The following is a 27,655-nucleotide window of genomic DNA, read 5'->3' on the forward strand; positions in this document are numbered from 1 at the left end:
AAAATTATGTTGATCTTAGTGATATCGTGAAACTTCATTCCTCTCAAGTCTCTGTCCAAATCATCTGCTTCTAAGTGCCTTTGTAGGTTCGGCATGTGGCCCTATGTTGAATTGTTCTCCCTTTCCTTAGCCTCTTCTTATAATTCTTATCTTTACATCTGGCCCTGTGTCTTGTCCCCATGTCCTTACATTACTTGAGCTGTTGCCATAAACCTACTGAGATGGTTGCATTTGTTTAAAAAATTTGTTTAAAAAAAGAGAATTTGTGAAGTTTTAACAAAGTAAAGGCTCACCCAGGTGGTTTCTGCAATTAGACTCCAAATCCACAGATAATAAAGGTAGAGAAAAAATCGTGGTTGGAGTTCTAGAAATATGGGGATTCATATATAAAAAAATATCGTATGTATGGCTCAAGTTAACTCCTAGAGTGTTTGAAGGAATGAGGTCCTTTGGCTGTTAAACTTTTGCACATCTATCCGTTGGGCATTCAGTAAGAGACAGTGTAGCATACTGGTTAAGAGTTGTGTCATGAAGCCAGACTGCTTGGGTTGAACACCAAATCACCTGCTTCCCTGAGACCTTTGGTAACTTTAACCTCTCTGGTCCTCTGTTTCTTTATATGTAAAATGAGAATAATAATGATAGCTAACTTTTAGGGTGATTGAGAGGATTAAGGCAATCTGTGTATTTAAAATAGTGGGTGATATATTGAAAACTCTGAAGACATATTAGTTACTATTAATATCAAGAAGTGTTTACTACACTCAAATTCTGCTTTGGGCTTTGGGACTATAATGGGCAAAGCATCACTGGCATCATGGTACTTTCAGCTTAGGTGGAGAGAAAGGTGGAGAAGATGGCAAGTGTGCATTAGTGCACCAAGGCGACGTACAGGTGGTTGTGGGGGTATAGCAGAGTCCTGAGGAAAGATTCCCAGGATGTTCAGGATAAAACTGTAGACCTGGAAAGGATGGCAGAGGTGTTACAGTCAAATTCCCTTTGGAACCTAAAGTGCTTAAATGATTTGTCCCCATTTATTCAGAGGATTTATGGTAGGGCCAGGCCAGAACCTGTACCTGCTGAAACTAAGGTCAGGCAGTGTATCATGTGGCCAGACCTCCCTCCCTGAAGATGTGCACCAATTTGCCAAAACATGTTCACCCCCCAAATCATTCTAATCAGCAATGCTTGATGCTGGGGGCAGCTTCTCTGAACTCAAGATTTTAATTGTCTCTGGCTCCTGGGAACTCTCCTGATAGCAATCTGTGCCAAGCCATCAGAATAATGATGATGGCCATTGTCTTATGTTTACTTTAAAGTTGTCTATCCTGATAATGATCACCTGGCAAAGAGAGAGTCTTATCCTGTTGGACGTTGTAAATATCTAGTTTGAACTTAGAAATCTGGGCAACCAATTCGATTAAAGCCTGGCTCTCACAGATCTGCCTGAGGAACACATAGATGCTGGAATTAGTCGACTTGGCAACAGAACTGCTAGACCATCTTTTGGGAAGTGTAAGTTGGGTGAGGGGCATAGAAATTGATTGAAGAAGGCATGAGAATCTTAAAGATTTCAGATGGTGTATAATTTATCTGTAATGGGAAAAAGACTTTACTACTGAGATAATATCTTGGGATAAATTTGAAACCACCAGCCGTATTATGGATGTGTTTGTGGATGTATGTGAATTGCAGGGAATGAAACTTTTTTTTTTTCTGTGAATGTGATTTAATGTGGATAAGATGACGAATAAGCTATATGCAAGAAGAGCCCATTTGATATAATGTGTGTAATTTTAAACTTAAAACCATCATGCTTTAGAACTGGAAGGGACCTCAGAGATCAAACCGGTTTGTAGCTGGAGGAGCCACATCCCAGAGAAAATGAGTGGCTTTGCCTCTAGTACAACTAGAATCCAGATATTTAGACCATTGTGTTTGGAGACTTTTTAAAACATAAGGCTTGATTGACACAGGCTAATTTTTAGTAATGTATCTTTTTTTTTTTTTTTTAACCAATTGTGGTCTTATGGCATTGCTAATCAGAGCCAAACTGATTTTTTTCTGGAAGGTGGACCAATTCTTCAGCCCTCTGCATGTGTGGATGCTTAATACAGATAATTTCTGTTACCCCCTAATTAAAACTCAATTATATAAGTTTAGGGAAATTAGGACAATATTATTTATCAAACTCTTCTTTTGTTTGAGCTATTAATGTGGCTTCTTATGATTTCTCAGCTGATTTAAAAGAATTCAGAGAAAGCCATGTATGCTTTTCTTTTCAAAGAAAAACACTGGTTGCTAGAGGGATTGAGTTTAATATAGTTTCATATCATAGAGGTTTTAATAATGCAGTCTAAAGTATTTGTACATGAATTCATTAAGCCCAGATTAGTCTTATTATAATTACTCAAAAAGTAATTCAATTTAAGAGAAAACATTTTAAATGGATATAAAATACACTGTTAGCTGGGAAGCCATACTGCTCTACTTTATCAGCTCCATAAAGTACTAGCAGATTTGAACATAACTTTCACAGTATACAGAATGCAATCATAAAAAGTATTATTCCTAAATCTATTTTTTTATGTTCTTTCAGTAGTTAAGAGCTTTATCCCTCTGTGCTAGGAATGAGATATACTAGGGATAGTGTGTCATAAAAATCTTAGGGACTTACTAGCTTGCATCTCCTGCACTGTCTCCCAGAGTCAGTGCTGGCTGATGTGTTACAAGCACACGGCCTAAGATTGATGTTGGTAGTGCATTCCCTAGAAAATGTAGCAGAAAGGTACTTCAGGGCTTTTAAAATTTTTTTTTTCATACTCACAAATACTAAAAGACATTTACTGAGTGCCATGTGCCTTCAGAGGTGCGCCAATGACGGGCAAAGTATTGGTCTTCATTTCTAACATGATAGAAGGTGAGGAGAGGCCAGGGGCAAGGAAAACCATAGAACTTTCCCCGGTCTGCATCCAAAGGGAGGCAGAGAAGAAAAAGAAGAGGGATACAGGGCCTTCCTGCATGAAAGAATGGGTGAGTTTTTGGCATCCAGGGCTGGAGACAGGAGCAAGCCCTTCCGGCTAGTGCTCTGTAACTAAGACTCACCGGGCTGTGTTCAATTCGAGCTGCCCGAGTGTGCCTGGGGGAAACAGGAGGAGCATAGAAGTGGGCTGTGTGGCCACACGGCTGCCTGAGCTGTCTGGCTTTGGAGACACAGGAACTAATCACAGCTCCTGGGTGGTGCCATGGAGGCCAGGCTGGGAGCTCTGGAGGAGCCTTCGCTCTGGCTGTGCTCCAGGAGAGCACAGACTTGCACCTGGATAGGAAGGGGCTCCGCTTAAGTGGTTTGTTGTGTTCAAACTTCAACATTTTATTTAATAAAGCAGCAAAACCCTTTTTTTTTAAGGGAAATTCTTCATAGAACTCCACTGCTCAGCAGAGTGGGTCTTACTCCTGCTGCCCCCTACCTTCTTTGAACCCTAGATCTCAAGGGTGCATGGCTTCAAACACGGATCAAAGCCCAGGGCAAGGCTGGGTGAGCCCTTTACGTGGTGGCCTTGAGAAATAAGGACAGGTCCTGAAGAGATAGGCAACATCAGAGGGCTCTGGCTTTCTGGAACTTCTGGGTTTTCATCACAGCCCTTTAGATCACAAGTGTTTGGAGATATGATGTCATTGGGTCTCTGATCTCAAACATTATGAATAATTCATTCATCAGGTAATATTTGAGATTGGCTGTAGAGTTTCTTAGTTGCACACAGCTACATGACAAGAAGGAATTAAAATGATCATTTTATTTTAATGGATTTTTTTTTCCATGATGGGTTTACAGTCCTGCACAAGTCATGAAGGCTTTTCAGATAGTAAGCAATCAATATATGTGTGTTGACTAATAATCCTACAATTCGTAGAGGTCTGAGTACTAGTTACTGTGCATTTTTATATGCATTACCTCATTTAATCTCCACAGCAATTTATGAGGTAGCACAGAAATGAGCTATTGTTAATTTGCATGTTGCTGATGAGTACTGCAAGGCTTGGGGAGGTTAAAGTCATTTGCCCAAGGTCACACAGCCAGACATGGAACTGGCTCTGACTTCAAGACCTGAGCTTTTCACTACACCATCCTACTGCTTATTATTATAACAACATTAACTTTCACTTACTTAACATGTACCATACACCAGCTACTGTGTGCTAATTTGCTTTACATGCATCTTGGTTGTTCCTTTGAATTTGAAAGGAAAGTTATATTATCTCCATTTTATAAATGAAGAAATTGAGACCCAGAGTGGTTAAATAGCCCACCATGGCTAGGATGGTAGACTAGCAAGGATTTGAACTTTTATGATTTGGTGCTAAAGTCCATGTCTCTATTCTGATTAAATTACCCAACTGGATCCTCATCATAGCCCCAGGGTAGGGAAGAAGCTTGTCTCTCCCACCCTCATTGTATAGATGAGAACACAGGCTATAGGAGGTTTCCCCCTGGGCAGGGGCTAGGCCTCAACCCTATAGGTCATGGGATCCAGTGGCCATGGTTATATGGTAACATGGCCCTGAATCATATTTGGGAGAGAAGGAGTTAATCCAGCCCTCCTTGGGAAGCCCACCTGCCATTTTTGGATCTTGGCTTTGTCAGTGTCAAACACAACTACTCTGGAGTGCTATTATTCGACAAGAGAGTAGGCATTGGTCAGCCCACTTTTCAACATAGAAAAGAAAGAATTCATTTCATTCACAGAGATTGATAGAAGTATGCAGACTGAATTCTAGTTACTCTTCATGTCCATGGATAAGGCTTGCTGGATTTTTAAATTTGGTGAGAGGGTAGCTCTGCTGATATTGAAATTGATTATGGTTAATGGTGAACCATAGCCCATTCAAGGAAGCAGCATTCATTTCAGCTGTTCCCCATATCCCTTCCTTTGCCCCTGCTTAGTTGGGTCCCAGTAAAATTTACAGTGCTTTACTGTAAAAGCACTTGTACTTGAAAGAGAATTTTCTTTCTGTAGCTCAAACCACAGGAGGACTCACAAGACAGCTATCTCCCCAGGTGAGACTTCTTAAATGGGAGTTAAGTGCATGCATTTTCAAGAAACTAAACTCCCCTCATATATAATTTAACCTAGAAAAGAAGGCAAAATTGAGAGAGTAGTATGATTACATTGTTTGAGAACTGGTAACTTTACCTCCCCCAGTCTTATGGAAGTCAGGCACACTTTCACTGTTTGGCGTATCTTTAATGCTGTGGGGTGTGGGCTAAGTGTGATGTTGTAATAATAGTGAAGGTTTCTCTAACCATAGCCATGGACTGAGGATTGAAATAGTAAATTATTCCTAGCAGACTGAATGGGCAATAAGACTGCCATCCAGTTCTCCTCATAAAATAAAGCAATAGATAAATAAAGGAGAGCTAACTCACTTAACCCGCGTGGCTCTGTGCACTGCTAATTATTAACCCAGGCACAGGAGAGGGGTTCACCCAGAGTGTAGTTAAATCATTTTTAATAGAGGTAAACACTGGTCATGTGGATGAGTAGCACTCAAGAAAGTTTTTAATCAGCAACGTTTAGGAATCACCCAGCCTAATTGCTATAACTTATTAATAATAATAAGTAATCTAGTCTTTTTATGGCTCCTGTCTCTGGAGGACTCAGTGCATTAAAGATCTCTGGGGTGTGAATCAGTAGCTATGGGGGAGGAAGGCAAGTACCCTTGACACTCATTCCTAATGGAAGAAACTGGACATTGAGGCTAGGAAAGACAAATATGAGTTCCTTTTTAATTTCTTCTTCCCTCATCTGAGTCACCAACTTATACATGGCCTTTCATCTATCTATAGGACCAGAATGGCTGCAGGCAGTGGGGGTAGGGCTGGAGAACAGGCTTTCTTTGTTCACGTGAATCACTGGGGTTGAGGGAAGTGAGTGTGAGCAGAGCTTTGTCTCAAGGAGTTGATTTCTTCTGCACAAGTGTCCCTGGTGTCCCTTGGCCTCCACCTAACTATGGCTGGGTAGGCGCTGGCACCTCCCAGCTCTGTGTTTCTGTGATTTCCCACTTTCCTGGGAAAACAGAAAGGATGGCACTGAGTCTTACTCTTAGAGTGGGTCTTCACAGCAGACAGTGGGAGAATGTTGGTGTAAATTGTTTAATTTAACCTGCCCACTACTGAGGTGTGGGTGTTGGAATATCCCCAGGTCATCAGTAAGGAACTTCAAGTTCAAAGCGCTTAAGTGATCCACTACCAGATGACTCCTAGGGATTGGTTAGCCTAAAGGTGAATATCACACTCAAATTTGAGGACCTTTGAATTTTATGAGTGACTAGTTCCTATGGTTTGGGAGTTGGGGGTGATGGATGAACACCAGAGTACATGAGGATAAGGGTATTTCTGTGGCTAATATCTTCTGAAGTCCAGAATTCTGGGAGGAGGTAAAATGTAGCCAAACAGTACAGGATTGATTTACGTTCTTCTCACTTATTTTTTATTCTTCTGTCCATAAATCATTTGAGCCTGAGCCTGGATGGCTGCTTCAGTCTGGAAAGGTGAAATTTTGAAGAAGGTACCCAAGCCATTACTATACAGACCAAAAAGCTAACTAATGCTAAGAATGGAATGATTTATGCCACAGACTACAAAAGACATAAATTTAGAGTGTAAATTACAAGATAACTCATGTGCAAAATTGTTGCAATATTTATACTAGTGTTTATTAAAATTTACATTTGAATAAAAGGTGCAAAATGTAAATGAAGCCGAAAAACTTTTTTTTTAAATCTAAAATAGCTTATATGAAAATCAAGAGACTTTCTTGGAGTAGAAGACATGAATAGTACTCTATGCAGATTTATCTTCTAAAGCATGAAATATACAGTGAAATTGGAAGGAATCAGGTCACTAAATCCCTGCCTGAGGTTCCTCCCTCCCTGCCCACTGATACTTTCCAGTGATTCACATCAGTTCTGAATTTCGAAGGAAGTGTCCCTGTCAAAAGCCATGGAGACGAGGTTGAGGATCCTGGACGAGGATCCTCGACATCCGTCGAGACTGGATCCGTATTTGAAAGACTAATCTTATTTCACTGATGTTTTCAAGGTTGGAAATTTTTGTCTGTATTCATTAGAGGAGAATAATAAATCTCTAATTTGTGCTTTGCTAATAATAGAGATGAGCTTTTGTGCTTCATTAAGGTTAAATGAATCTCATGTGGTCCTCACTAAGTCTTTAATGCCATGTGTCAGTGACCTTGGGAAAAATATCCTACTTCTGTGGGACTCAGTTTCCTCGTCTGTAAAATGAGGGGGTTGGACCAGATGAGTGCTAAGACAAACCAGTCCTTTTTCCTTCCTTCCCGTGTGGGAGTGTACCTGCCAGGCAGTTAGGACGCACAGAGATGATTAAAACACGTAACTCTTGTCCTCAGGAGCTCCTGGTCTATATAAATAACTAGCTATAATATGAGCTATAATTGCAATGTGTACAAATTATTCTAGGGGCACACAGGTGGAAACAGTGACTTCCTTCTCTGTGGGGATAGGCTCTGAGAAACTCAACGGTGCCTGTGACATTTGAAGGCTGAGGAGGAGGAGGGCTCCTCCAGGTGTGCAGGCTGGTCAGAGGGTGGGTGGTTCTCAAGGCATGTTTGGGGCAGCAAGTGCGTGTGACAGGTGTAGTTAGGAAGCTGCATGTGGTCCTTTTCAGAGTCTCCGGACAGTGTCGAGGCATGGGGGAGAGTGCCATCCACACAGAATCTGTACTGATGATGAATGACTGAGGCTAGAAAGTAATCCACAGCATGTTTAGGTTAGGGCAGAGTTGGAGTTGTCCTTTAATGGGTCCATTAACATCCCAGTTAGCTTTCGTGAATGTTAGGGAGAGGGTGGTGTTTTAGCCTACTCCCTGGGCATTGTGAGCCTGCCACCTGTCATACCTGTGCCATAGCCTGGATGTGCCCTTGGGAGCATGTGTATAGTATATAAATGACACTCCTCGTGAGGGTCACATCTGTGAGTGGCATGAAGCTGCTCCCATGGGGATTCTGTCCTTGTGGTCTGTTTAATCCACCAGGTGCATGTTCCATCTCTGAAAGGTGCATATGCACCATTCCCGGGGCTGTCCACTCTCTGTGACCTTCTAGGAGCTGATATTGTAGCTGACAACTGGCAGCAAATTTGAGGTTGATGATGTAGCCCTTAGTTTTTAATATGAAAGTAGAGTCTTGAAATTCAGATTATAGATGAAAAGCATGACCATTGTTAAAAAATTCAAGTAATACAGAAATGCTTGCATAAAGATGTAAAAAAAGTGACCCCAGATTCCATCACCTGAAGACAAACATTTCCAGGGCAGAGCTATACACATGCATACTCACATGTAAGTGGGTTCAGGGTACATGTGCCATGTTGCCGTCTGATTTTTTTCTTTCATTCAGAAGTAATCAAAGTCTTTCAACAACATCTGAAATGGCTGTACCATAATCCATTGCGTGGGATACATTGTTTGTGGTGGATTCCCTATAGCCCAATAGGCAATATCCATTGTTTTGTCGTTATACACAATGCTGTGATGAACATTCTTGTAGACTTATTTTGTACTTTTGTTTATTTCGTTAGATTAAATTTCTGGAAGTGGTACTCATAGATCAGGGAGTGTATATTTCACATTTCCTTACATATTGTCAAGCTATCTTCCAGAAGTTTTGTAGCTAACTACAGCCCCATTAGTAGGGCAGGAGCCAGCTCACGTCTGGGTGGTGCTGTTTGTGTTCCTACCAGCACTGTCTTGCATCTTTAAGTTACCGAGTGAGAAATATGAGCAGACGAGTACTTTTGGGGTGGTCGGGAGGCAGCAGAAGCAGAACAAGTCAGAATGCTCATGAGAGATGTCAAAAAGGACCTGGTGTATGCACATCTGTTTACGAGAAGATACGTTACAAAGATACTCATCACAATTCCTAATTGTCAAACACTGAAAACAGTCCAAATGTCCATCAACATTACAAGGGGAAAATAAATTAGGGTATAATCACACAGTGGAGTACTATATAGCAAAGAGAATGAATGATCTACTGCTGCATGCTACGTGGAGCATGGGTGACTCCCACAGTCACTATGGAGCAAAAAATGGTAAACAGAAAAGATATATACCAAGTGAGTCCATTTATATAAAGTTTTAAAACGAAAAAGTGAATGGAAGGTGTTAGAAGTCGAGATTACCCTTTGAGGGATATTAGTGACTCCTTGTTCATTTATGCCTTTTGCTAGAGGCATGTTTCCCAGTGCCAGACAGAGTGCTTGGCATCTGGCCTTTCAAATATTTGTTGAAATAAAAATCAATATTTTTTTTACCTTTTGACAAACTTTGACCTAGGATTGATGTGACGGCACAGTGTTAGTTGCGAGTTATGATATGGAGAATTCATACAAATGATTTTCTTCTGTGATTTAAATATGAAACCTTAGCGTATTCATAGACCCCCTCCTCTGCTTATTCTCTTGTGTGGTATTGTTGCTTCTGTGTTATTTATAAACCAGTCAGACACTTCATGGTGGGTGAGGAGACAGGTTTTAGAATCAGACATTTGTGTTCAATGCCAAGCCCATTGCTTGCTTCTCTGAGGCCTTGGATGAGTTACCTAACTTTCTCCAATCTCACTTCCCTTAGTTTGTTTAGTAAGGATGAGAATACAATCTACTCTCTAGGGTCATTGTGAAAAATAATAATATTAATATTAATAATAACTACCAAATTATGTTTGCTACGTGCTGGACACTGATCTAAGCTCTTAAAACATAGGACCTAATTTGTTTGATCTTTCCAATACTCCTATCTATTTGTGGTTTAGGAAATGCAAGCCACAGTGTTACTAAGTGTTGAGCCAGGATTTAAATCCAGGAGTTTCATTCCAGAGCCTGAGCTCTTAACCACTTCCTCCGAGTTAAAGGAAATATTATACAAAGAGCGCTCAGCAAAGTCAGCATATGTTAGCTGTGATTATCATCATTGTCATTTTCAGTGACATCATTATTAATATTTTTTTTCTCCTCTCTCTCCCTCTCTCCTCCCTTGTTTCTCCACCCGCCTGGCAGATGTGTTACAGCAAGGTAAGTTCACCGTCTTCTGCCTGCTTCTTCATTGGCTGGGCTCTTTTGGAAACAAGGGTGTGGTCTGTGTGCAGAGGGTTATGGAGCTTTGCATTCTCTGTGATCTTATCATGGGGGCTTTAGGAGATACCACAGGGACAGTGGCCTAAGGTGGCCTAAAGTGCCATCGGGCTCTCTCGGCCTCTCTGGGCCTCTGGTGCCCAGACTCTGCCTGTGGACCGTGCTTGGAGCTAGGGTGGGGGCTGGGCAGTTTGGGCAGGCACACTGGGGAGAGTCATTGCTGAGTCCCCATCAGGGAAAAGGTATCTTTGGGACTCGTGGGACTGGTGGGGAGCAGGTGTCTCTGGGATGAGGGTTCAGGTAGAAGGTCCCTGTCCCTCTGGGCTTCTGTATCAGGGCCAGCTGCTGCTTGGGCAGGGCTCCATATGCTGGCTCCATGTGGGGATTTCTTTTCTTTGCCAAATGCATCACTGTCCTGAGAGGGGTTGTAGACACGACCATGGCATGACCCCTTCAACCCAGGTGTCCCTGGCAACCCCTCCAGCTGGGCCTGTGACAGAGATGGAGCACGGCGAGCATGTGTAGTGTCTAACCTGTCTTGCCAGCCAAAGTAATGCGTTCTGGGGAATTGGAGATGGAAAGTCTAACTACGTCTCCTGGCATGCATTATAGTCCTCACCAAAGATGCACAACTAGCTCTCGTGCTCTGGGATCCAGAGGGAGACTCTTAGGCTTGGCCTTGTCGAACCTCCCAGACACACATTAAAGGGATGCCGCCTCTCTCTCTCTCTCTCTCTCTCTCTCTCTTAAATCACAGTCTGGAACCACTGGGTACGATCGGCAGGGCATAACTGTATTCGTGAGCTGGGAAATACGTTTGTGGCACACGTTTGCTGTGTCTTTCATGAATCCAAGGCTGGCTTAGAATAAAAGACACCGGTTTAAAAATATATCTAGGCATCCCATAAATAGCTTCTGAATAATCTTACAGGCTTGATATTTTCACAACGATTATTTCAGCCCAAACATGCAGTGTGTGTTATGGAGAATGTCTGCTTGCTCTGATAGAAGCACAGTTGTGGGTAACAATGAGGGGACTGTTGTGTTTGTCTTTTAAGAGTCTGGAGTCATAGACCTACTTTTATAAATAATTCATAAATCCCAACAAGCTATAAGTAATAAGTTCCATTTGGCTAGAGACTAAGAGATGAGCAAAATTGAAAAGGTGCCGTGACTGTTGATGTAGTGAAAGCCCTGCTGCCAGGGCCCCTTGCTGCAGTGTGTTTTCTTCCTTGACAAATTGGGGGTTCATGGAGATGCTCTGGAAGGAAAAGAGGGTTTTTTTTTTTTTGCATGAGCTAGAATATGAGTACCACCCAGCTCTGAATTACATTCTTTTTTTGTGACACAAAACACGCTTGAGTTTGGGAAGTCTTCCTGGAGCATGAGTGCTGAGGCACTGGGAGAATGGGGAGAGAAAAGGCTTGTAGGAGAACTGGCTTTTCTCCCAACAACCGGGAGCATTCACCGTTGTCATGGTTGGTATAAAAAAAATGGCTTATTAGGCTACCTATGTCAAGTTTGCCTCCTTTTATTATCAGTCATGCCACTTGATTGATAGGGTTTGCCTGTCAGTTGCAATGATATGCAGAGCAGAAGTTATAATCATCTGCAAATCACTGGCTATCAGGACTTGATAGCATCTTCCAGAGACGGAAGCTGCTAGCTGCCCGTTGCCCCGTGTAAGATATTAGTGGGATTTCAAATGAAGAGAACTGAACTTGTTTTTGTGAATTATTTACGTGGCTCTGGCCTTCTAGGACCATTTCATATGGAGGCACATTCTCTGAAACAGTAGCAGGGAACCCGTCAGCTCGTGCCCCCTCCTTCCCTTTGCTTCTGGTCATTCTGCCAAGGAAATTAATGCTCGGTAACACGCGACAGTTTAAATGTGTTGGTGATGGTCACATCAGACCAAGACAAATGGTTCTGTGTCTTACAGATAGTCTAAAACGTGACTTCACAATGTCTTCTGTGGTTGAAAAAACTCTGTTTCAGAATTGTGCCATTAATTCAAAACACGGGAGCCACAGGGTGCTAGAAAGAAACAACCAGAAAACGCCGTGGCCTCAGATGAACAGAAGCCACTGGGTGGAAACTGAGGCCCATCCACACACACCGTGGGAACTCTGAGCGGCTTTGACCTCCTGACCCTGCCATGGGCATCCAGGCCCAGGCGCCTTTGGCTTGCCCTAGGAGGAGCCAAGAGCAGTTGCGGGAGATGCTGCTTGGAGGGTGTGTGCTTCTGGCCGGGAGAGTGAGGCCCATGTGCCCGAGGAGTGCCTGCGTGTTTGGGCTGCTGTGCACCCTGGCAGGCAGAAGAGAGAGGTAGCCTGGCAAGCTGACAACATCAGACGTTCTCAGAGGAAACCGAAGTTATTTCCCCTGGATTGCATTATCTTTTATTTCACTACAGATCAATCTTGTTAGAGGAGGTGACAGCGCGGCAGCTACTGTGGAGCCTTTCTTCCCTGTGTCCGTGGTGTGTGCATGTGGGGACGTGTTTCTGCCCTGCTCCTCTGCCATTTTATAGCTTGTTTCATTTCTTTCATCTGTAAAGGCCACTTGCTGTGGCGGTTAGACCACAGGACACGAGGACCGTCAAGGACCAGTGGGCCCGCAGCTGGGCCTTCTGTGTATATGAGTTCCAGGGCCGTGGGGCCACGTTTTCAAGGAGCCTTAATTGACACACGTTCTCTGTTGTCCACAGAGCTCATGCACCATTGGATGGCTCTCAGAAATGCCGACGAGCCATAGAGCTGCTCTTCACAACATCAAATGCAGTTGAAAACGCTGTATCTGCACACGTGTTTTGAATCTCGAGTTTTAGAGCACTTTTATATCAATCGTTTAATAATGAAGTCAGGACCACACACACACACATACACACACACGCCTCATTTGAAGTTACTGAAGCACCTTTTGAATACTCATCCATGGGCTCAACCTTGATTCTGAAATCGAACAGAAACCGAGCGAGTGGCTTGGAAATCAGAGCGATGCCACTCAGCAGGGTGTTTGAAAGTGTAAGTGGGCACAGTATAAAGACTTCACCATTGAGTTAATTCTGTGCTCCGTGCTGTGAACTGAAGTCCCTGATAGACTCCGAGCCCGAAGAGGCATAGCCTTTCCTTCTGCACAGCTCTCGCCTGGAGCTGGGGTCTTGCTATTAAAGAGATTTTTCTTTCAGCTCAAGTAATACCTCTCAGACACAGTGCACTGGTTTATTTTGCAACCGGTAAATATGTGCCAGGCACTTTCTAGACCTTGAGGATGAAGGGATGGACAGGACAGCAAGGGCTCTGTGCTGCTCATGGAAATTACTGTCTAGCTTGGGGGACCCTGGTGCCAAGCATGCCACAAAACAAACAAGGTGAATTCTGAGGGATACAAGCAGTGAAGATAATGTCACAGGATGATGTGTTCATGGCTAGGAGGGCCATTTTAATGGGATGGTGAGAGAATGCCAAGAAGGACCAGCTATTGGAGGATGTAGAGGAACCCCACTAGGCAGGAACACCCCAATATTCCAGAATCAGAAGGAGGCTGGTGTGGCAGGAGCTTGCAAGGAAGGGAGAGTATTGTGTGAAATGAGGAAATGAGAAGAGGGTAGGAGTGTACACTGGAGATTGGAGGAAAGAAGTCAGCAGTGGGTGTTAAGCAAAAGAGTGTTGTGGTTGATTTATATGAAATATTTATATGAAATATTGCCACACTGGCTGGTACAAAAATGCATAAAAAGTGTGTGAGAAGTTAAAATCAGGACCAGGGCTGAGTGCTGAGTGGGCTCAGGCCGAGCTGATATGGGGACCTGCCCACAGGCCCTAAGCACTCCCCTCCGAGGGTCTCTGCAGCCCCATTCCTGGCCAGCTTGCCTCCACTAAGTGTCTCACTTTCTGCTCACTTTACCTGTGGGGAGGATTGTGCCCAGAACTTACACCTCCTCTCCTTAAGGCTGGCAAGTTGTGCACATCAAGGGCATCATTAAAATACCCCTATACTTATCTTTAGATTTTAAAGAGCTACTTTTCTCCAATATACATATATATGTGTATCATACATTATTATATATTAATATATACATTACATGCTCAGGAGACCTCAGTTTGGCTCCCAGCAAGGTTGCCTTTTGGGGGGCTAATGGGCCAGTTGCTTTGCCCTGTAGCTTCAGTTTTCCTATCTGTAAAATGAGAGAATTGGGGAGATTTGTGACCCAACTTGGCTTCCTGCTAATGCTTTATCTTGATAAGTTGTAATTGTATTTGAGTCCAGAAATATCCCATACTACAGGTTATGACTGTTCTCTAAAGAACTTGGGTGAAAGCAGAGGCTTCCCTAGTGGCTGGGAATTATGGTTAAAAGATTATGGTTTTGGAAGTCTAACCTACTCATAAGCCCATTTTGAAGCCTCCACTCTGGAATTCACAATGGATGGCATTGCTTTTACTAATTTGAAGAGAACAATAAATCATAGTTTGGTTTCTGGCAGCCTGGCCAAGCCTAGTAATCGTTGGGGTGGACTTGTGGAAACAGGGACCACTGCCATTTATAATGTGTTTGACTTGAGCTCTTTAGCATATTTCAAACTCTTGGTCAAACTGCTGAGGCTGGATCTCAGGTTTTTCCCAACCACTTCAGAAAATCCCATCTATTATAAAGCTCTGACCCTTTACCCATGAATTATGGTTCCCTTGGTAATGTTATACAATATGAAATATTGTTTTCTTTATGAGTATGGGATTTGGGTGAATAAATTAAATCTATTGTTACCATTTCCAGCTAAAAATTCCAAGTTGTCGTGAGTTGTTAACGAGTAAATGAGAAAAATGCGTTAACATTTTTATGATGGAAAGTGATTGGTTCCCTGATCACACTTCCCATATGCTAATATTGATTACGTATGTATATTATTCCCCATCCTGTCCAGAATCAGTAGGATATTCTGAGCTATGTAGGAAATGCATCCATCTTACCAGCACAAACTGAGCAAAGTTACCATTTAATTTTACATAGATTCACTTTGTGTGTGTGTGTGTGGTGTATGAGGAAAAGGATAACCATATTTAAATAATTGCATTTTCTGAGATGCTTTATCACATTCTGTGTGGGCTGTGTAGAGAGGCCTGTTCACTGCCAGGTGACCTTGAAAGAGGTTTGTCTTTGTAGCTGATTCATCTTGTGCCCATTTCAATCCCATGGTATAAGTTTCGGGTGAGGTTTCGAAGCCTCTCCTCCCAGTAACTTGTGTTTCAAAATTGCCAGATCAGTAAAGGGAGACTTTTAGGTTCTTCTGTTGAAATGGTTACTGATAAGTTTAAATACCCTGATGAGGGTAATAGTAATAATGAGGGTAATAGTAATAATGATGAGGGTCATAGTAGTAATAATTATGCCACGTTTGTGTACCTCCTGTATTCCAGGCATTGGAACAGGTACTTCGCATACATTTTCTCATAGAATCTCCCTCCCAATTTTATAAAATAGGTATAAAAATCCCACTTTACAGAGGGGAAAACTGAGGCATAGAGGAGAATCGACCTTGTGGCAGTTATATAACTAGTGAGTGGTAGAGCCTTTTTTTTTATTGAGAAGTTTTATTCTGCAGAACAGTTTTAGGTTTTCAGAAACACTGTTGAGTATGGTACAGAAAACTGCCATATACCTCATACTCTGTTTCTTCTATTTTTAATGTCTTACATTAGTATGGTACATTTGTTACAATTAATGACCCAATATTGATCCATTATTATTCACTGAACTCCACAAATTCCCTTAGTTTTTGCCTGATGTCCTTTTTCTATTCTGGGATCCCATCCAGGAGACCACGTTATATTTGGTTGTCATGTCTCCTTAGTCTCATCTTGGCTGTGACAGTTTCTAAGACTTCTCTTGTTTCTGATGACCTTGACAGCTTTGAGGAGTACTGGTATTTTGAGGAATATATTGTAGGATGCCCCTGTCTTGGAATGTGTCTGATGTTTTTCTCATGATTATAGTGAGGTTATGGATTTTGGGAAGATTGCAGAGGTAAAGTGCTGTTTTGCATCACGTCATATAAAAGGCCCCTACTATCAACATGATCTATGACTATTGATGTTAATCTTTATCACTTGGCTGAAGTAGTGTTTGTCAAGTTTCTCCACTGTGAGGTTACTTTCCCTCCTCCTTTCCATAGTGTACTCTGGAAGGAAATCTATGCATAACCCACTATTAAGGAGTGAGGAATTAGGCTCCACATCATTGAGGGGAGAGTAGCTACATAAATTATTCTTTTGCATGGGAGATTTGGCTCTTAGCCCTTATTTATTAATTTATTCAATCATTTATTTAGATCGATATGGAGTCATGCATATATATTTTCTACCTGGGGTTATAATGCAGTACAACTTTATTTAATTTCTTGATTTGGCCACTGGGAGCTTTTTCCTTTAGCTTCTTGTGCCCCTTTGACATATCCCTGTCAGTTTTTGGTTGAGCATTTGTACCATATTTTCTGATACTATAAGATGCACCAGGCTCATCTTGTATATTTCTCATTCTTGTTCTAGATACAGCCATTTCTTTAAGGAGATGGAGAATGCTATTAGAAACCAAGATCTGGGAGCTAGGTGTGCTCATTGCTACCGGGGTGTCATTTCTTTTAAGACCTCTCAGCTGACAGAGCAAAGAAATAGAAGTGTGCATACTCACCCACATATATATGTATATTTATTTCTATGTGTAACCAGATATATCTGTGTTAAGCCTGAATTCTTGCTATGATTTCTAACTCTAGCCTATTACCACATGAATCATCCTGGCTTCCTCCCTTTATCTGTACATTCCTGCTCCCAAGGTGAGACACCTGAGCCAAGATTTTGAACTCAGGTAGTTTGACTTCTGGTCCTGCAATATGCTGTCCTGATTTTTCACAGTAACATGCTGTCCACAGGCTTTTAAATGCCTCTTGGAGGGACACAATCACAAATCCTTGACCTTTCTCAAGGCCCAACATCATGTCCCAGTTGCAGAGAGGTGAGATTATTGAGTACATATCTTAGGCTGGGCTGCTATAACAAAATACTATAAACTGTGGGGGCTCAGCAACAAACATTATTTCTCATGGTTCTGGAGGCAACAAGTCCTAGATCAAGATGCTGGCAGATTCTGTGTCTGCTGAGAACTCACTAACTGGTTCATAGATGGCCTTCATCTTGTTGTGTCATCACATGGCAGAAGCAGGGAAAGAGATCTCAGGGGTCTCTTTAATACGGGTACTAATCTCATTCATGAGAGCCCTATTGTCATGATCTAACCATCTCCCAAAGGTCCCACCTCCTAATACCATCACACTGGGATTAGGATTTCAACATACGAATTTGGGAAGGCGACGCAAGCATTCAGTCCATCACAGTGCCTCTCTGCTTCCACACCAGACCCAGGCTTGCTGTCATGACTTCTCAGCTAGTTCTAGCTCTGCAAGCTTCTAAGTGGGTTCGTCTTTTCTAGAGCGAGGCTGATTGAATAGTGCCTTGTTTCTGAGGTAAGACATTTGCACTTTCTCCCATAGTCTGGGCAGGCCAGGGATGAAACAACTTGTCTGTTTATAATATTCCAGCCGTTGAGCACTTAAACTCTCCTGCACCTTCCTTAGATTGATGGCTGCTTATTGGAGTCCTTTAAATTGCTGAGTTTATCTTGGGGATAGATTTGAGGCTGTGTTTTCTGCTTAGGCAGGAGGGTGCTTGAGAGATTGAGCCTGTTTATATGTTTGGGCTGCACCCATCTGTCAGTTTCCCCCAGCTCCCTCTCTCTCTGGTGCCTCCCCAATCCTGCAAGATGCCTGGGCTAGTGCACTATCTCTCCCCCCCCCCCCCCATCCAGGCAGAGGAAATGTTCTAACTCAGAGGCTTGCCCATGACAGCTACCTTTAGCAGCCGCTGATAGGGGCGGGGCGCCTGTGGAGACAGCTGGTGACCATTTGCGAATGCCTTCTGTACCTCTGGTGCATCTGGTCCCCTCTAGCCCAGCGGTCAGGGAGTGGAGTCTTTTGAACCCCATGATGTCAGGGAGCTTCATTCCAGTTGTTTTTGGAATATGGCTTGCCAAAAGCCATGGAGCATACAAACAATTGTTGACTTATTCATATATTTTGTTCACAGCTGAAGCAATCTTTTGGGAATCAGTTTGTGAGCTGATAGAAATATGCTGAAATATGATATTTTAGATAGCTTGAGCAATGATTTTAAAATCTAGGCAGCAAAGGCAAAACTTGTTTTAGGAAGCCGAAGGAAACCATTGTAGCTCTTGGGCAGTTCTCTACCATGTACTGGGCACATGATATAACTATTGATGCTGTGTGTGGGCCAGCAGGGGATAAAGATGGCCTCTCCTTACTTTAGCTTGTGCCAGACACATACATGAACTCATTTCTTCCCCAGAATTAACCCTAAAAGTTCACACACTCCTTTATGACCATTTTAACTCCATTTTTGAGATGCTAAAATAGATTCAGAAAGCTTCAGTAATTTTACCTTATAGAAGGTCTCAGCTAGAGAAGGATTGAATCTGAGTTTAGACACAGGCAGTTAGTCTGAATTCTCAATGACCACATCATACATCCTGGAAGGACCAGGAGACTACGTTGGGCTTGCCAGTAGATCAGGATAGACGGTGCCATTATCATATGAGAGGTCGCAACCAAACCCCAGAGAAGTGAAAGAGTGTGTCCCACTAGAAGACTCATGTACTCCAGTCTTCGTAGCAGCTTTATTAATTTAGCCAAATAGTGCAGAGAGCCCAGGTGCCTATGAATAAAAGAAGGGAAATCGTGCAGAGAGCCCAGGTGCCTATGAATGAGAGAAAGGACAGTTAGTGTACCCACAGAATAGAATGCCACTCAAAAATAGAAAAAATAGGAATGCAGAATGTTGATGCACACAATGTGGATGAATCTCAGAAATGTTGGGCTGAGTCAAAGAAGCCTTTCACAAAAGAGAATGCTGTATGTATGAGTCCATTTACATGAAATTCTTAAAACTAATCTGTAATGGACAAAATTCAGAACATTGGTTGCCTCTGGGGCAATGGGAGTGAAGAGGCAGGAGGGGGCTCCCTGAGCTATGGAAAGACTCTCTCTTGATGGGAGTTGGGCCTTCGCAGAGGTGTGCATTTGCCAAAACTCATAGAATGTTCGCATAAGACTTGTGCATTATGTGTTTGTCGATTTTACCCTAAAAGGAGAAACTTGAAAACAAATATTAAAGACCAGTTAATGATGTGCACAAGGAAGTATTCAGAGGCAAGTGCACTATGTCTCTAAATGTCTAAGCATTTATTCTGAAATGCTTCTAAAAAACCAAAAAGATGTATTGATGGATGGATAGAGGGACAGATAGATGGGTAAATCTGTGATAAAGCCAGTAGGGAACAATGTTAATCATTCATGTCAGTGGCAGGTATATGGGTTTTCACTGTAAATTCTTTCAACTCTGTTGTGTGTTTGAAAATTTCATAATAAAACGTTGAGAGAGAAAAAAGAGGGACCCCATTTGGGATCCTTCCTATAAATAGATAACATGTGGCTTCATCAGTCACAAATGCAGCAGCCAGTCAGGGGTTGGACCACCCCAGAAGGGAAGACAGGGCCTGGGGTCCGGCCTCAAGTGAGAGATGGGTGGAGAACAGCCTCCGAATACTCTCCTGGTTTCCTAGGGCTGCTCTGGCAAATCGCTACAAACTTGGTGGCTTAAAACAATAGAAATTTGTTCCGTCATGGTTTTAGAGGCTAGGAGTCTGAAGTCAAGATATCAGCAGGGCCATTGTCTCTCTGAAGGTTGCAAAGAAGGATCCTTCCTTAACTTCTTCCAACTTCTGGAGGCCCCAGCAATCCTGGGCTTTCTCCCTCTTAGCGCTTTTGCTGTAATTTCTCCCTTCCAGGTCACATGGCTTCTTCTCTCTGTGTCCTCTCCTCATCTTATGAGGACACCAGCCATTGGATTTAGGGCCCACCCTAATCCAATATGATCTCACCTTATTTTGATGACGTCTGCAAAGACCCTATTTCCAAAGAAGTTCACATGATAAAAATTCAGGGTAGACATGCATGTGGCAGGACACGATTCAGTCATGATGGATGACCAAACAACCACTTGGGGTGACAACTTTAACGGGGCAGGGAAGGGAGTCAGAGGCGGGAAGAGGCAAGGAAATCCCAAGGGGAGTGGAGAAGGAAACCAGATTAACTTTGGCAAGATAAAGAAACAGATCTCAGGAGAGAGGGAGGAAAGTCAGGCAAGTAGGCTTTCCAGGAAAAAGCCAGGCCTCACCATAGGCCTCTCTATCTATTTATCTCCTGAATATCATAAAGAATTAAAATGTAAATCTCAGAAATTAAATCCGTGGGCACAGTGTAAACAGAGGACGCTTTTGCAGAACAGACAAAGCTGTTCTTTTTCCTTGTTAAACAGCCATGGTGGGAGACCACGACTGTATGCACAGGTTTTATTTGAGATGGATTACGGTTCATGATGAGCGAATCTCCGAGGGATTGGAGGTACTGTTCTCATAAGCCTGCAAAAGTTCAGCTCCTTATCTAAGGCTTATCCAAACCTGACGAAACCTTTTAGGCCTGTGTGGAGGTTAGGGACCTCCAGCAGCTGAAAGTTAATATCCTGCATCAGGAAATCACCTGCATTGTGAGGGGGGAGTAAGAGAGAGGCCTATAAATTAATGTCCTCTTGGAATAGAGGCCTGCTGTGGTTTGGGGCCACCTGAGCTTGGACCACCCACTCTCTTTGGTGGGAGGATTACAAACTCAGCCCTTGAGATTTCTGGAGAAGGAGGTGATGCATATTAGTTCTTGAGATCCTTTACAACATTCAGTTCTCATGTCAACTCTTGTGATGTGGCTCCAGCACCCCTCTCGGCTCCACTCTTTCTAATATTCCTCCCCTCCAACCCCCCGCCTTGCTCAGTCACCTCCTCAGGTCTCTGTCCAGGTACTTGGGCCCATTATCTGATCTCAGTCCTGCCTTTGTGCCCCAGAACATTCCTCCTATAGGTGATACTCTGTTAGCCAGTCACCTCTCAGAGATGACTTCCTGGCCACCCTTGCAGAATATTATTTACCCCCAGACCACCCCCCCCATTTCTTCATTTCTTTATAGCATTTGTACGAAATGGTTAGTGGGTTGAATAATGTGCCCCTGAAATTCGTGTCTGCTTGGAACTGCAGAATGTGACCTCATTTGGAAATAGGGTTAGTTAAGGACCTTGAGATGAAATTGTCCTGGATTTTGGGTGGGTTCTACTTGTCCTTATAAGAAGAAGACAGGACACAGAGAGAAGGGCACATAAAGCCAGAAGCAGCAGTTGGAACATTTCTGGCACAAGCCAAGGAATGCCTGGAGCCACCATTCAGATTCACTGGAAGAGCCAAGGAAGGATCCTTCCCTAGAATTCTCAGAGGGAACACGGGCCTACTGACACCTTAATTTTGGCCTTCTGGCCTCCAGAATGGTGAGAAAATACATTTTTGTTATTCTAAGTCACTAAATTTGTGGTAATTTGATGCAGTGGCCCTAGCAAATAAATACAGCACTCAATACTGTTTGAAATTACTTTGTTCTTTTTTTTTTTTTCCTCTTCCTTCTTACTGATCTCTTGCCTGTTTCTCTAGCTAGAATATAAAGTACGTGAGAGCAAGGGCTTTGCTGTGTTATTCAACCCTACATCCCTATGTCAAGCATAGTGCCAGGCACATCGTTAAGTCCTCAGTAAGTATTAAATTGATGAACCCTGTGAGATCAAAATTGTTGTATCCATCTCTGGTTGATGAAATTGATATCCAGAGAGATTTATTAACTTGCCCCAAATCACACATTTGGAAGAGTCAGGATTCAAATGCAGGCTCTCTGTTCTCTAGGCTGGGTTTACTTTACCATATCACAGCAGCTTTGTTATTCTAAAAAGATTATCCTTGGTATCTTTGCAATTTATTTTGAAATGCATTAAAAAAATATAGTTTAAACCTTACAAAAGTGGAGCTGGAACTTTTCCCAAAAGGCTTTGGGTGTTAGCCTGCCCTGGAGTGGAAGGAAACCCATGGGGGTACAGAAATGTGCAGCTTGCTTGGATAGCCACAGAGCGCAGACTAGAATCTCCTGGGGCCTGACAGTGAGGGAGCTGATGGATGTATAGTGGATGGATGTACAGGGTGGATGTACCCTGACCAGGGAAGGGATGACACTCAGATGAATTGTGACTCTGACAGGTGCTGCATCTTTCTTCTCTGCTTTCCCAAACCTAGATTTGTTGTTTTTGTTATTTTTTCCCCCTGGTCACTCTAGCACATCTCGATCACCCATTAAATTTTATCTGGGACCTGCAATTTGGCTTTGGGCTGGATTGTCTTGTGGGTTTGGGTCCTGACACATCCCTTGCTGCACACCTTTTACTCTGTCCCCTGGTTCTCAGCTTCGACAGGTTTTCCCATTAGGTCGTGTGGACCTGTTTTGTACCCGCTTCCTTATTAGTCTTCACTGGTGCCATCCACCAGCTTTACTCTCTGACACACACACATAGGCACACACATCCGATTGTAACTTGGGTTTTCTTTGTGTGTGTGTGTGTGTGTGTGTGTGTGTGTGTAAATAATGTACAAACTGTCAATTTTTTATTAAAAGAAATGTGCTTTGATGTGCTAGCATAACTGCTCTAGCTTCCTGTATACCATAGTTCTGCGTGGCTCAGATTTAGTACCTATGAACAGATGTACAAGACATTTATTACATTTTTTACCAAAGGGAGTTATTGTTGTCCTTGCTCCAACTTTTTTTTTTCTTTTCTTTTTCACAAATAAATAAAGCTGACTTCTTACTTAAGGGAAAAAGAAGATGGTATAGTGTATAGGTCTTCTAATATCCTCTCTTAGTACATGTCTTCATTACATGAGGGTGAATCTGGCTTTCAGAAAAAGCTAAAAGTCATTCAGAGTCCCTTTGGCTAAATAAAGCAAGCAAATCATCAGGTGTGGCACTGCTAGTCTGGGTTGGAAATAGGATGTGGTGTTCGGGTTAGCTTTCCTTCTCCCCCTACCAGACTACAAGCTTCTTGTAGGCAGGACCCATGTTAGTTATCTTTAATCACTAGCACCTGGAACATAGTAGGTATTTAATAGATGTTTGAATTTGTGGATGGATGGATGACTTACAGCCTTGTGAAGGCAATTCTGAAAAAGGCAATTCTGAAAAAGGACTTGATACAGAATTTAGAAAAATCATTACATATGTGGCCACTATGAAGGTATATGTCAGCTTTCTGTTATGTTAAAGGAGGCCCCTGGCTATAAAGTCACAGTTTATCTATTTGAGTGGGTCAATAATATATTAAATAGTCTTTTCTTAGTTTTTTTCCATAGCCACTAACTTGTGGTTGCTCTAATATCTGAAAAAAAAAGTGTAGATATAAAGTAGAAAATTCTTGTCATAGTGGACTGGCATTCAGAGGGCAGGGGGACTTTTTGGGCACCATACCTAACTACTATGTGATATTGGGAAAGTCAGTTTTGTTGCTTGAATTTTCTCATCTGTACGATGAGGGGGTTTAACATCATTTTGAGGACTCATCCTGTCCAGTCTATTATTCTGTGAAATGGTGAATTCCAGTCACTTCTACTTTGGTAGTCAAAACTGCTTTACCTTTGTCTTTCCCCCAACTTTTATCTTTCCCTCTTGAAATTAAAGTTTAAGCCTCTCTTTGATCACTACCTCCCCCATGACATAGCCGAGAATGGCACATATGTTGACACACAGTCTGGACAAAGTGTTAGTCACTCAGAGACTAACTTGGTTTTTGGAGCAGCTCAGGACTGTAATTTCTGTCACTTGCTTCTTGTTTGAAGTAGCAATATATGGATTTCTGAAAAGGCAATCTGAATTTTGGAGATGTTGAAACCTTACTTGTAAAGTTTCTAAGTGTGTTGTTTCCTGTCCTTCTTTGTGTCTGGTGGGCATCTCCATTGGGGATTGGCTCAGCTGGAGTGCACCTCTTTTTCAGAAACTATAATGCCTATCCCTTGGTCTCCAACCCCTGCTTTCATTAGTGTTTAAAGATAAGTATGATAGGCAGAATAAGGGCCTGCCAAAGGCATCCTAATCCCTGAAACTTGCAAATATGTTATGTTGCATGGGAAGAAGGATTTTGCAAATGTGAGTTAATAAAGGATCTTGATTTGGGAAGATTATCCTGAATTATCTGTGCAGACTCTGTGCAATCACAAAGGCCCTTTTAAGGGGAAGGCAAAAGGGCCAAAAGAGAGAAAAGTAGATACAATGATAGAAGAAGTTGCAAGGAGCAAGAAAGCAAGCTCGGAAGATGCTATCTGTGCTGCCAGCCCTGAAGATCCAGCAAGGGTCCTCACGCCAAGGAATGTAGGCAGCCTCTAGAAGCTGGAAAAGGATCTTCTCCTAAGAAAATCTAGAAGGAACGTGGCCCTGCTGACACTTTGATTTTAGGACTGCTGAGCTCTAAGACTATAAGATAATAAATCTGTGTTGTTTTAAATGAGTAAGTGTGGTAATTTGTTACAGCAACAATAAGAAACTCATATAGATAGGGAGGCATCTACTCTTAGATTAAAAATACCAAGGGAAGGAAGCCTACTTGGGCAAGATGGTTATATATTCATTCATCCATGTAACATTATGGAGGATCTATTATGTGCCAGACAGTGTGTGAGGCACAACATGGGTGTGCTGTATTTAATAATAATAAAAAAAAATTGAACACCAATCTAGGAGCTTCCAGTTCTGTGAGGAAGATAAGACATTCTGTGAATGATGGGTAGGTCGACCAAGTAGCTGCTTAGGGCACCTATCTATGGAGTGGAGGCTGCTAAATATCAAATATGGCTGAGGAAAGACTGTACAGTCTTTGGAAAAGGATATGGGATATGTATGGGAAAAACTGTTTGATAAGTAGTTAGGGATAAGAACTGGAACCCCAGGGAACCCTCTTTTTTGGTGAGACTTAGGTTTCCCTGATTAGGTTTTGCAAGTTGGGGTCTGAGCTGAATTGCTGGGAACCAGGTAGAGGAATCTGAGTGCCTCACTGATGTGCCCCTGACATGGCAGTCAGTCCTTTCTCTTTAGGAATGCTAAGCAACTGTTATTTGACAAGCATGACAAGCATACTCTCATTTGGAGAGCACAAAATTAGCAGTCTGCCTCGCATGCCATATATCTCAGTCTGTCTGAAAGTAGAACAACAACAAAAGATAGAACAGAATCAATAGGGCAATTTAAAGTAAGAAAGAGTTCTTCCAGAATACACTAAAGGGTCCATGGGGGAGGTGTTTTCTAAACTTGGCCACAAAGGTAAAGAAAATATTATTTCATTCCAGGAGTTGAGAAACTACGGCCTGCTGACTGGCCACCTAGTTTTTGTAAATAAAGTTACATTGCAGCACAGCCACACCCATTCATTTAAATGTTGATGGCTGCTTTGTACCACAGGAGCAGTATTGAATGGTTTCCATAAAGATTGTATGGGCTGCAAACTGGAAGCCTTCATTATCTGGCCCTTTATAGAAAATTTTTGCTGACCCCTGCTTTTCTGCATCTCCATAGCATTTGGTCAGAAGCCATTCTAATGAATTAGAAGTTTCAGAAATGGTTCTCAGGCTGGTTAGGGAATTAAGATGAAGATATTGATAGAGTGAGGAAATAAGACTACCCTGGCTCAGAGGTGTTCCTAAATGCTTAAATATCTTCTTAGCTCAGCTATGTAGAAAATAATTATTTTTTTAAAGATTTTATTTATTTACTTAGTGCATGCCCAAATGTGCATGTGAGCACATGCGTGCGTGTGTGTGTGCGCGCGCTCACACACACACACACACACACACACACATGAGTTGGTTGGGGGGGGGGCAGAGAAAGAAGGAGAAGCAGTCTCCCCACTGAATAGGGAGCCTGATGTGGAGCTTGATCCCAAGACCCTGGGATCATGACCTAAGCTGAAGGCAGATGCTTCACTGACTGAGCCACCTTTGTGTCAATTATTGATGCCCTCCTTTGTGTCAAGCAGTAGGCTACTACTGATCATTAAAGAAAGAGAGAAAGAGAAGAAAGAGAAAGAAAGAAAGAAAGAAAGAAAGAAAGAAAGAAAGAAAGAAAAAGAAAGAAAGAAGAAAGAAAGAAAGAAAAGAAAGAAAAAGAAAGAAAGAAAGAAAGAAAGTTAGTTGCTTTGTTGTTTTTTTTTCTATTCTAACTATTGAAGATCCGTAATCCATGGGTATAAGGTAATTCTGTTTCAACCAGAATACTTCATTATTCAGAACGCCAGTCCTTGATCCAGCTAAATATTGTGTACTTAGTTAGAGATCCACAGGAGCTATACCAGAAATTTTAATTAACCTTTCAAACTCCCTTTCGATTTCCTCAAGATAAATTAGAGAATATAGTGTCTACCGGGTTCATCCACAGAGAGGGGTAGTTTAAAGTTGACCAGGGAAGGTGAGCTGGGTCACGGATGATTCATTGGGAATAGCTTTGTTTTCTTGACTTTCTGGTGAGAAAGAATTCATGTGGTTATTTTTAGATATTCCATTCTCATTTATCAGTCGACTTTGGCAACATCGATTTACCTAACGGACCCAACTTGTAAATAGTAAAACAAATTCATGGGAATATTTAGAAAGCACTTTCTGCATATACAGCAGGTCGAGGGAGAGCAAATTATTAGTAACTCACTGGCTGATCTAAGGCTCTTCATTTGAGGCTTTATAACGAGCTTGCTTTTTATAGATTGTTGACTCTGGTTGGCTTTGGGACAGGACTGGCACAGATAAATAGAGTGGGAGGAGGGGAAGGACCATCTGGAAGCAGGTCCAAATGCAAGCGTACCCAAGCTGAGTTGGGTTAGAGGTTGTCTGTATCCCTTTGCCTGTCTGCTCAGGTAATAGAGCACATGGTTTTTCCAACAAAAGCAGGATTTGTGTCTCTTAGGAGACCAGTCCTTCTCTGCTGGCCACATCAGAAAATACAAAACAGATACGATTGATGGGGAGGGATTGGTTGACATTTCTGTGAACTTGGGGCTCGATGAAACCCTTTATCTTTGATCTTCCATGTGTAGTTTTTGTCACTTCATCTTCCCAAGTGTGTTTGGTTTTATTTTCCTTTGAATGGTAAAGAATATGTTAATAGATTTTTAAGAATCAACTCAAAAAACCCCCAAAGTCTTAAAAATCCTGTTTCCTTCCCCTCCCCAAACTTTAATAGCCCCTGGAGTGGGTGTGGAGGTGGCAGGAGTCTTTTGTACTTTCTGAGCCTGCTGTTTGCACAAGTGGCTGTTATGACTGCAGCAACATAATTGCTCTTAAAATGCCTGGATAATAAAAAAAAATCTATTTTTATTTTGTAATCTTGACGCTCCTTGGCTCCCATTTTTCTAGGCCACTTTAGTAACTTCTGAAAATTAGCCTGACAAATATGGTTTCCCAGCT

At 42.3% G+C, this 27,655-nt stretch overlaps 1 protein-coding gene across 3 annotated transcripts in view; it reads left to right on the top strand.

The window, feature by feature from the left end:
* GFRA1 (GDNF family receptor alpha 1) overlaps nucleotides 1–27,655 on the top strand; it is a 208,199-nt gene that overhangs the window by 51,972 nt on the left and 128,572 nt on the right. For 2 of the 3 annotated variants that reach the window (XM_041745606.1, XM_041745605.1), the window contains exon 5: nucleotides 10,093–10,107. The exons of the other annotated variant lie outside the window; for it this stretch is intronic. In XM_041745606.1, coding sequence (XP_041601540.1) covers nucleotides 10,093–10,107 — 15 coding nt within the window. The remainder of the gene's footprint in view (nucleotides 1–10,092; nucleotides 10,108–27,655) is intronic. 3 annotated transcript variants of the gene reach the window in all.

This window comes from Vulpes lagopus, chromosome 2 (genome assembly GCF_018345385.1).
Source record: "Vulpes lagopus strain Blue_001 chromosome 2, ASM1834538v1, whole genome shotgun sequence".
Lineage (NCBI taxonomy): Eukaryota > Metazoa > Chordata > Mammalia > Carnivora > Canidae > Vulpes > Vulpes lagopus.